At 37.8% G+C, this 11,911-nt stretch overlaps 1 protein-coding gene and 1 pseudogene across 1 annotated transcript; both read left to right on the top strand.

The window, feature by feature from the left end:
* The first annotated feature begins 2,690 nt into the window (after positions 1 to 2,690).
* Positions 2,691 to 7,764, top strand: LOC103597758 (zinc finger protein 420-like). Its single transcript, XM_008581625.1, is given in 4 exon segments — positions 2,691 to 2,820; positions 3,070 to 3,159; positions 4,696 to 7,526; positions 7,528 to 7,764. Coding segments are annotated over 4 exon segments (3,048 nt in total). The 5' UTR covers positions 2,691 to 2,786; the 3' UTR covers positions 7,621 to 7,764.
* A 1,223-nt stretch (positions 7,765 to 8,987) lies between these two features.
* On the top strand, positions 8,988 to 10,225 carry LOC103597757 (annotated as a pseudogene).
* Positions 10,226 to 11,911: the final 1,686 nt, after the last annotated feature.

Below are 11,911 nucleotides of genomic sequence, written 5' to 3'. Positions count from 1 at the left end.
AATTCAGTAATATGGTGTGCAGTAAGTAATAAGATGTGCAGAAGGGGAAACTGTGGCAGCTTCTTTGGGATACTGTAACAGAATTCCTTATAGTGGGCAATATACAAACAATGGAAATTTATTCCTCTCATTTCTAGAGGCTGGAAAGTCCAAGATCAGGGCTCCAGGAAATTTGGTGTCTGGTAAGGGTCCATTCCTCATAGGTGGCACCTGACCTATGTCCTCACATGGTGAAAGAATCAAAGAAGTTTGCTTTGGCTTTTTTTATATGGGCACTAATCCCTCCCTTCAGGGCTTTGTCCTCATGACTTAATCACCTACCAAAGTGTCCACCTGTTGATTCTTGTGTATTGGGGATTACATTTTGACATGTTGATTCTGGAGGGACACAAACATTTAGACCATAGCAGAAGTGTCTGTAGTCCTATGATTAAGTCTCCTTCTCTTAATGAACATGTGTCTTTGAGTGTGAAGTTCACAAGAGCTTCTTAATTTTTTAAATCCTCCTTAGGAGGGACAGGATGGCTATAGTCATCCAGAATTGGATATTTCCATTTGTCTATGTGGAAGGTTAGCATAGAGTATGTTGGAGTTGGGTATTTCCCTTCTCCCAGGCCATTTAGGCTCTGGCAGTAACACAGCAGGCTAGCCTCTGATTAAGTAGTTTCTCCTGAGGGCAGGCCTGGTTAAGAAGAACTGAGTGCTCTGACATATTTCCAAATTCTTTGCCTTTTCCCCTCAAGTGGAAGGAGGAAGGGCGTTTTCTTTACTATTTACTATAAGTCTAGGAACTATTCACTTTTACTGCTGTGCATGTAGGGAAGTGTTAAGTTGGGTTGGGGGAGGGTAAGCATATCTAATGTCTTCGTCATCTGGAACTCCAGGTATATAGACTAGTAATATTTACTAGGAGGAAGCATCCTTAAAAATAATAATATTTACTATATGAAACTGGTCGAGCTCTGGGAGGTAAATTCTACAATATTCTGCTGGCCCATTTATGTCCTGGTCCCCCTGGAGTTTTTAACTCTTAAAGTTGTCTATGCTGAGCCTCCTTCTCAGTCACAAATCAGGTTGTCCTGCTCTAGCTCTGGCTCCCATGGTGGTTTCTGCTAGTAAGTCTCTGCTCCTGTAAGCCTTGACTTCATATATTTGCCTGTCTGCCTCTCTAATCTTGGGGACGGTGGTTTGCCTTGTGTTTTCTCCTCTCATATGTATTCAAGAAGAGGTTTTTTTTTTTTTTTTATGTCTTCTACTTTTTGGTTGTTGTTAGGATGGAGTGTTTTCCAAGCTTTTATATGCAAAAATAGAAACATAAAATGTATTTCTGAAAGTGCCTCCATAATGTCTATGTGGGTAATCAAGGAATTATTTGCTTCGTAGAACTATGAATATGATAAATTATATGGTAGGCTTCTTAATACTTCATTTGTGGAATAAACTCAGAAAATGTTTTCTGGGTATTTACAGTCTATTTCTCTTCTTCCATTTTAATTGCCATTAGGTCATCCCCACAGGTTCTTCAAATATAATGTGTCCAAGTATGTTTCACTTTTCATATTTTTTTCCCATTTTCAAAATTTCACTTTACAGTGCCCCTACCTAAATAGCTGTGATCATGTAGATAGCCTGGGAGTAAAACTCTTAATTTTACCTCTGCACAGGAAATTAGTACCACATTTTGTTCCTGTTTGGGTTTGTTTAATTTTATTCTCGTATAGAATTACTCCCATCTTCTGTATGCTTACTGCTTTATGTCCTGATGTATGTGGTGATCTGTCACCCTAGTTTTTTTTCCTTTTGACTCTCTCTTAAGCCCTTACCTTTTCTTCTTCTAATGGATGAGTATTAAAAGGGAAATCTGGTCATGTAACTTACCTGTTCATATAGGATCTCATTATTTACACCCTGTCGTTTGAAAAGTAGAGGTCTTCACCCTAGAATGCACACAAGCAATTCTTGTGTGTTATTCTTGGTATGTTAGGGAAGAAATTTGGGGATGACTTTGTATGTGCTTTCAATTTATAAGTAAAGAAAATACAACAATAAGTGCATAAAATGTTTTGTTGTTAGAATTAGGTCAAAAAGTTAAATACAGAATCACTCCCTAATTAGTTCCTTCAATATTGTGTTTATCTCTTATCATGGCACAGGATCATTCACCTAGACAGAGTGCTGTGTATAGTTCTATTAATGTAGGCTGTGTTCTTTGTGTTCTTGAGACTGGACTTTTGATGTCTCCATATGTTTATGAGAATATATGGCTCACATGGAAGAGCTAAATATCTTTGGCATCTCAGTAAAGTGCAAACTGAACACAAAATAGAACTATATTTTTTTCCATCTCCCTTAACTATCTAGTCTTCATACCCAATTATAAGCTCCTTGGAAGAGCAGAATTTTATTCATACTTTTATTATGAGCAACAACGATAGTATTAGATCTATAATGTAAGCATGGTAATAGCATTTTTAATACTTAATAAATAATTTCATTGGCAAGATATTTTTGCTGTGATTTTTCCTTCTCCCCCCATATGCATTACAAAGAAGCTGTATCTTATGTAAAATACATATCACACATGCACACACATGTGCATGCACATGCAGACACACACACACATAAATGTGAACTGCCAGATTTCTTTTTAGTGACCCAGGGCTGTTGACTTCAGGAGAAATGTGCCATTACAGGGATTGGTGTCATTTGAGGATGTGGCTGTGGACTTCACCTGGGAGGAGTGGCAGGACCTGGTTGATGCTCAGAGGACTTTGTACAGGGATGTGATGCTGGAGACCTACAGCAACCTAGTGTCATTGGGTGAGTGAAACACCTCCATACATCCCAGAAGCAAGACTTTCTTCTTTGGTGGTACATAAAGGAACCATTTAAAAGGTTTAATACTATTTAGGTTAGATTTCATTCATGACAAATATGAGTGTCATCTCTTTCTAACAAAAGGTCAAATCAGCCCCTTCATTGCACAGCTTCTGAAGTTGAGCTCTTATCATTCTTTCAAAGACCTGCCTTAGCAGTTTGGCAAAGTCATATGTTATTTCCCATTAACAGGACACTGCTTTACCAAACCTGAGGTGATCTTCAAATTGGAGCAAGGAGCAGAGCCATGGATGTTAGAAGAACCAATCCAGAACCTCCCAGGTCAGTCAGTTCATCTTTGGTAGAGGCCAGGAAGACTAAAGACCAGCAGATGTTGACAGTGTTCAACTATTTCTACCATTTATTTTCCAGGTCACAGACCTGAGGACAGCTAATTTACGTACACCAAATGAGTGCATTATTTAATCTTCTTGAGACCAAGGGTCTAGTATTTAGGGGCTTATACTGCTGTTTGGGAAAAGAGTTTAAAGTTAGCCTTTTTCAGAGCTGGCTCATTGTCTTGATGGGTTAGAGTACAGTATTACAACACCAAGGTTAAGGGTTTGGGTCCCGTTACCGGCCAGCCACTTAAAAAAAAAAAAAAAAAAAAAAGGTTAAAATTTTTTCTTCTTGAGACCAAGGGTCTAGTATTTAGGGGCTTATACTGCTGTTTGGGAAAAGAGTTTAAAGTTAGCCTTTTTCAGAGCTGGCTCATTGTCTTGATGGGTTAGAGTACAGTATTACAACACCAAGGTTAAGGGTTTGGGTCCCGTTACCGGCCAGCCCCTTAAAAAAAAAAAAAAAAAAAGAAAGGTTAACATTTTTCTTCTCTCTTTATGGAAATCATTCTAAAACAACAAAAAGTATGAAAAATGTAGAGGAGGCTTTATTTTTTTTTTGAAAATATAAGACAGCCAAAACTTCAGTGCATGAAACAAAAACCTTTAGAAACACTAAATTATCAAGCAGGAGTGTGTGTATAAAAAATTATGGGAAAAATACAAGTTCACCTGAGGTGAAGCTAAAAAAAAGAAATGAAACATTTCTCAATGATGGTGGTCAGAGACTGCGTTGCAGAAACAACTGTTTTAGACCATCTGGGAAATGGTACCCAGGGTAGTGTACTGGAACACCATGTACTGTATTGGTTTTGAGAAGTGCAGAAAGTCTTGTTAAATGAGAATTTGGAAGAAGCTGTTTTTAACTAGTAAAAAATATTTTTTTATTAGAAGAATGTTCAGATGCCCATAGTCATTCCCCAGGGAAGAATGAAAACTATATAAACATAGGTGCAAAATTCTGAACCTCAACTCTATTCTTCTGTATGTGATAGAAAACTGGCTCACTCCTGCACCTACACGTAGCTGAGCCAGGAAAACATTGCCATCTTTAAAGCAGTATAATGTGAAAGAGAGCAGCAGGAAACACCCACTGATGATATAAAAATAAGAAAGAGAAATAGAACAGGGTGAACAAATGGCAGGTGATATGCACTCATTTGAAAACTATGACTAGGCAGTGGGCAAACATGTTTATGAAATATTTCCTCAAGAATTATAAATGAAAAATCGAGTAAAGAAGAAAAGGAAAGCATGATTTAACATTAGAAAATACATTAATACTACTTCTTACATTGTCAGTAGGAAGAAAACCTATATACTCATAAGTCCAATACCCATTTATAAAATCCTATGAACTAGGATTGGAAGGAACATCTTTACCTTTACATGAGCATTCAATAAGATATGCTTATGTGTAGTTCACTGATATGGCTTTTTTGGTTTGTTTTGTTGTTGTTTTGGGTTTTTTTCACTTCAGATGTCCAGATAGTTGATGAACTAATTGAGAGGAGTCATGAAAGTCATGATAAACATTTGTGGCATGTTGAGCTCACCAACAGCAACACATCAACTGAAGAGAGAGTTGAGTTGGGAAAAACATTTAATTTGAGCTCAACCTATATTTCAACTGGAAACTATTCAAGAATGAGGTCTGAGGAGTTTAATGTGTGCCAAAACACACTTATTTTTAGAGAGCCTGGTGAGATGCATGCTACAGAGAAAACTGAAGGCCATACTTTAACTGGGAAATTGTACAGACATCATGAACATCTTAGTCAGCATAGCAAGATTCAATCTGGGCAACATCATTTTGAACAGAGTGAACAAGAGAAAGCCTTCAACACAGAGCCAATAATATTTACAGATAAGAAGATTCATACAGTAGAGACATCCTGTAAATATAATCAACATGGAAAATTATTGGATGAGTTAGCTTTGATTGCCCAAGATATAAGTCAGGTATCTAGGAAAACGTTTCAATGTAGTGTGTGTAGGAAAACATTCTATATAAAGCATAAACTCACTAAACATGAAAAAATACACACAGGAGAAAAACTCCATAACTGTGATTGTGAAAAACCTTTCATTAATAAGTCACATCTTACTTCACGTAAGGGAACACATACAGGGGAGAAGCCCTGTGTGTTTAGTGAATGTGATAAAATTTTCTATCAGAAGCCTGACTTTGCTATACATCAGAGAATTCACATAGCGGAAAAGTGTTATGGGTGTAATGAATGTGGAAAAACCTTTCACCAAGAGTCACTCCTCAGCAGACATGAGATAATTCACACAGGTGAGAAACCATATGAATGTAAAGAATGTTGGAAATCTTTTTATAGTAAATCACACCTCACTGTCCATTCACGAATTCACACAGGTAAGAAATCATATAGCTGTAATGACTGTGGGAAGATGTTTGACCAAAAGTCAGCCCTCGTTAGACATGAACTAATTCACACAGGTGAGAAAACATATGAATGTAAACAATGTAAGAAAATATTCTACAGTAAGTCACAGCTCAATGTACATCAGAGAATTCATACAAGGGAAAAGTCCTATGGATGTAATGAATGTGGAAAAATCTTTCTCCAAAAGTCACACCTCAACAGGCATGAGAGAATTCACACAGGTGAGAAACCATATGAATGTAAAGAATGTAAGAAATCTTTCTACTATAAGTCTGCCCTCACTATACATCAGAAAATTCATACAGGTGAGAAGCCCTATGAATGTAAAGAATGTTGGAAATCTTTTTATACTAAATCATACCTCAATGTACATCAGAGAATTCACACAGGTAAGAAATCATATGACTGCAATGATTGTGGGAAGAGGTTTTGCCAGAAGTCAGCCCTCATTAGACATCAGAGAATTCACACAGGTGAGAAGCCATATGAATGCAAAGAGTGTTGGAAATCTTTTTACAGTAAATCACACCTCAATGTGCATCAGAGAATACACACAGGTGAGAAATCATATGAATGTAATGACTGTGGGAAGAGGTTTTGGCAGAAGTCAGACCTTACCAGGCATCAGAGAACTCATACAGGTGAGAAACCGTATGAATGTAAAGAATGTAGAAAAACTTTCTACAGTAAATCATACCTTAATGTGCATCAGAGAATTCATACAGGTGAGAAACCTTATCAATGTAATGAATGTGGAAAAAGCTTTATCCTGAACTCACACTTCAAGATTCACCAGCGTATTCACACAGGGGAAAAGCCCTATGCATGTAATGAGTGTGGGAAAACCTTTCACCAGAAGTCACACCTCAGCAGGCATCAGAGAGTTCACACAAGTGAAAAAGCATATAAATGTAAAGAATGTAGGAAACAATTCTACTGCAAATCAGAGCTGGAGGTACATCAGAAAATTCACACAGGTGAGAAATCATATGAATGTAATGACTGTGGGAAGAGGTTTTGTCAGAAGTCAGCCCTCATTAAACATGAGAGAATTCACACAGGTGAGAAACCATATGGATGTAAAGAATGTAATAAAAGTTTCTACAGTAAATCCTGTCTCAGTGTACATCACAGAATTCACACAGCTGAGAAACCATATGAATGTAATGAATGTGGAAAAACCTTTTGCCTGAAGTCACACTTCAGGATTCATCAGAGTACTCACACAGGTGAAAAATCCTATGAATGTAATGAGTGTGGAAAAACATTTCACTGGAAGTCACACCTCAGCAGGCATGAGAGCATTCATACAGGTGAGAAACCATATGAATGTAAAGAATGTGGGAAAACTTTCTACAGTAAATCACACCTCAACAGGCATCAGAGAATTCACACTGGTGAGAAATCATATGCATTTAGAAAAATGTTCTACTGTAAATCAGACCTTGATGTACATCAGATAACTCACACAGGTGTGAAATTCCATGAATGTAGTGAATGTAGAAAAACATTTCAGCAGAAGTCTGACCTCACAAGACATAAGAGAATTCACACAGGGGAAAAACCCTATGAGTGTAATGAATGTGGAAAAACCTTTTACCGGAAGTCAGATCTCACTGTACATCAGAGAACCCACACAGGTGAGAAACCATATGATTGTAAAGAGTGTGGAAAAACTTTTAACCAAAATTCAGACCTCACCAGACATCAGAGAATTCACACAGGTGAGAAACCATACGAATGTAACAAATGTAGAAAAACTTTCCACCGTAAATCAAACCTTAATTCACATCAGAGAATTCATACAGGTAAGAAACCATTTGGATGTAATGACTGTGGGAAGAGGTTTTGCCAGAATTCAGCCCTTGTTAGACATGAGAGAATTCACACAGGGGAGAAAAACGTATGAGGGTAATGAATGTGGAAAAACCTTTTCAGGAAGTCACACTGAAAGATGTATTAGAGAATTCACACTAATGGAGTCCCCATAAATGTGCAGGTGTCCCTCAATATCTACAGGAGATTGGATCCTGGATCCCTCTCAGATAGCAAAATTTGCAGATGCTTAAATGCCTGTATAGGGCCGGCCTGGTGGCGCACTGGAGAGTGTGCCACTTGGGATCATGGTGGCACTCCCGCCGAGGGTTCGGATCCCATGTGGAGACCGGTTCCCACTCACTGGCTGAGCGCGGTGCGGGTGCAACACTGAGGGTTGTGATCCCGTTGCTGGTCAGTAAAAAAGACAAAAAGGGAAAAAATAAAATAAAATAAAAAAATAAATGCCTGTATAAAGGGGTGTATTTTGGGGGTTTTGCCTATGTACTTCCTGCCATATGCTTTACATTTTCTCTAGATTATGTATAATACTGAGTATGATGTAAATACTATGTAAATATTTGTGTTACTGTTCTGTTGGTTTTACTTGTATTGTATTATTATTTTTTACTTTGTTTTCAAATTTTTTTGACTCACAATTGGTTGAATTAGTGGATATGGAACTTGTGGATATGGAAAGCCAACTGTAATGAATGTGGAAACATCTTTTGTCATAATTCACACCACAATAGTCCTCAAAGAATTTGCACAAGGGAGAAATCCTGTGTGGCAGAAATTGGCTTTGTATTTTCCCCAATCCACTATCTTTTCTTTTGTACCCACAGTTAGCCTGTATACTCAGCCTCCAATTATTGTGTGTGGGACCTTGTAACTGAGCTCTCTTCAGGTGAATCTGGATACAAGTGATGAACATTACTTCCAGGACTGGCAGCAAAAAAATTCCATGCTGTTTTCCCTGATTTTCCATGCTGTCTGGGACTGAAGTACTGGTGACCCCTATGGTGGACTTGGGAGCCATCAGTGGGAGAAGGCCACCATGATTCAACACAGAACAAATTGACTGAAGAGAGCAGAGACCTTCCCACCTCTACCCCAAAACTTCCATTTGCAGTTTACATTAGTGAGAAATACTCTGTTGAGCCATTTTATATGTGATCTGTTTGTGTTAAAACCATCCCACTGTAGCTAATTTAGTTTATAAACTTTCTGAGAGAAGTTTCCAGTCCTTGTATATCAGATGATTCACACGGGACAGAATACTGTTTTGCTTTCTTTTATTCTCAAGTCAGTTTATGGGAAAATCAAATTATAGGGAGAAACAACACAACAATTAGGAAACACCTTATCAGGCAGAGACATCACATTTTATAGTGAAAATAAAGTAAATCTTTATAATTATCTTTAATGTGTCAAAGCTTTCAACCTAAGTTTCTAAGTTTTTATATATCAGGAAATTTGAAATGAATGAAAATCAATTTAGGTAATACAGATGTAAATTTTTAAAAATAATAATGATAATAAATACCATTTCAGAAATATTTTTTAAATATTTGTATAGAAAGTGCTATTAGCATCTATTTATTTTAGAATTAAGACTTACATTAGAATTTTCCGCATAAATGCTACTCTAACTTCTTTATGTCCTGTTAAATATATTAAGTCTAAAGTATTTCACTGCATACTATTTTCTGCTGTGCTATTGTAGGCAAATTTGTATGACCATTATTGCAAAACTGTCTCAAGTAAAGAAGATGTTTTATTAATGTTTGAAACTAACAAAGAGCCAGTCAGTGGCTTGAATAGGAAGATTGATGCTGGGTACATTAGTAGATTAAGGGCGTGCATGAGGCATTTGCTGCTGCTTCCTGGTCCACTGGCTTTGGTCCTGGTAAACCAGGCATGAAGACCACAAGGCAAAAACATGGCCTAGATGCATCATTGCTTCTTCTGCAACAATTTTGGAGTCCACAAACCATACCAGATCCTGCAGGATGGCACCTGTCAGGTTGCACTGGGGCTGCATCCAGCTGTGGAAGTAGCTACCCCACTAAATTATGGGGGAGACACAGCTGTGCGCCACCAGATGTGTGTTAAAAGAGAAACATTGGGAAAGGATTTATATGGGGCAAAACCGATTGCAAAAACAGGCCAGGTTTGAAATTGTCCCCATTTCAAGAATGCAATGAGTGAATCAGAATGCCTGTTTTCAATGGTTGAAGAGGGAAATCCTTCAGTATTTTGTGGCAAACACAGGATCATTATCTGTGAAAGTAAAGAAAAAGCCTAGGGTTCCCCTCATATCTATTATTCAGAACACTATAGTCTTGGACCTACCTTCTGCCAAAGTAATTGCCTTTATTAAAGCAGTAGAGTCATGTCAGCTTGTCTCAATGCATGAGAAACAAAGAATTGAGCAATTCAAAGAGGAACAGGGCTAGTGAAAAACCCTGAATGGAGAAGAAAAAAGTGCAAGAAAATAAGTGTTCCCAATGCTCTTAGCTGTTTGAAGGAAAAGGAAAAAGTACGGGACACAAAATTACCTGCTTCTGAGAAGAAGAGACGAAGAAAAAGAATCTGGAACAGATCTACTTCAAAAGTACTTTATGAGAAGCACAAAGCAGGATAATGAATTATTTGGATACTTTTAAACACATTCAAATAAAACTAGAAAGGGTTTACAATTTTAAAAACTCAAAAACAACAAAAAAACGGAATAATAAAAAAGATTTCCATAGGAATGCAGAAATCAGTTACACAATTGTTAACAGTATAAGTCTGAATTAATTTAAGCAGCTGTGAATAATACTCGTTTTTTTCTACTCAGTGAAAAGAAGTGTCTGGAAAGGTGGTTTTCCCTTCATTTTTGTTTCTCATTTCTTTAAATGGGGCAGCGGCATAGGAATAAGTGTGTGTACCAAGTGCCATGGAAATGGGAGATCGTGTGTGTTTCTGTTTGCTGTGATGGAGTGCTGTGCGTGTCCTGCCACAAATAGGGCAGCACGATTGTTCTGACACCCACTTGTGTGTGACTTTAGACTGTAGTAGGCACTCTGGGCTTCTGTCTTCATATTCAGTAAGGGAGTAATAATGGAGCCTGCCTCAAAGCGTCATGGTGAGGAGGAAATCAGATAAAGTGCTTCAAATATTACCTGGCACCTGGTAAACAATGAGGGTACTTCAAAAAGTGTGGAAAAATAGAATTAAAAGGTAATGGGAATCTCTGCATAAACTTTTTGAAGTACCCTCAAATAATCTGCAGATGTCATTGGCAATGATTATTATCATAATTTACAAAATTACTGTTTGACAAATCAGTAGGAGGCTCTCTCAGACTGCTATTTGGCTATGAAAAGAGTTATCTTTGATCTGTGACAAATTCTTGATTTGTTCTTGTTATTCTCTTCTACAGATTCATGCAAGGGGTTATTTTGGTTGAGCTTTTTATAATTAGCTGAGACTAATCTTTCCTTTGGTGATCCTTTTGTGCTGAGAATGTGACCCAGCTCTATCCAGTGACTTACAAGGAGGATTCTGTAGCATATCTAGGAATGTTCCTTCAAAGGAAAAGTGAGCTTGAAAAAGATGGTTTCTCAGTGGAAGGGCATTGTTATTGGTGGACATGTCCTCTGCTTACATATTGTTGTCCTCGGTTGGGGACCTCATAGTAGCAAGGCAGAATGCTGTAGAAACTGTGTGAATAATGATGTGAAGGGCCACTGAAATAGCAACCCAGGATCTGCTCTGTTTGGGGACACTTATACAGAACTGTTAGTTTCTATGGTTGCATAAGAAATAGCACCAACTTGTCAGCTCAAAATAACATATTTACTCTCAAGGTTCTGTGGGTCAGGAGCCATCCCTGCTCCCTCCGCCACCACCTGCTGGGGACAGCCTCATTAGCTCTGGTAATACCCCTGGGCTCTCCCAAATGCTAACCGGGAGATGCAGACCTCAACTATTAGGATTGGTAGATAAATCAAATTTAAAGAGAAATAAATAGGTTTGTTTATTTTTTGGAAACACTAACCAAATCAAAGCCAAACTACCTATACTCAATCCAGAGAAAATTGACTTTACAGCAAAAAGAATTTTTAGAGATAGAGTGAAATCTATACTGATAAAATATTCAGTCTGTCAGGTTGGTATAATAGTTGTGCTGTCCATGCACCTCATAACTGAAACTTACCACGTATAAAGTGAAAGTCAATGAACTTTAAGGAGTAGACAAATTCAGTGTCATAGTGAGAGACACAGGGACCTCTATTCAGTGGCTTCAGAAAGGTGGAGAAATTGGAGGTAGGGAACATGGAACCTGATCAAAATAATAAATAGACACAGAAATCTCAAGAGTTTTCAGGTGAATAGCATTCAAAGTAGAATACCATAGAAGGTGGAAAATGGCGGTGCGTCTGGAGCACCCGTGTCGGGAAACAGCGCGACCCTGAG

This window comes from Galeopterus variegatus, unplaced genomic scaffold (genome assembly GCF_000696425.1).
Source record: "Galeopterus variegatus unplaced genomic scaffold, G_variegatus-3.0.2 Scaffold2412, whole genome shotgun sequence".
Taxonomy (NCBI): domain Eukaryota; kingdom Metazoa; phylum Chordata; class Mammalia; order Dermoptera; family Cynocephalidae; genus Galeopterus; species Galeopterus variegatus.
This window is presented reverse-complemented; position numbering and strand designations above follow the sequence as displayed.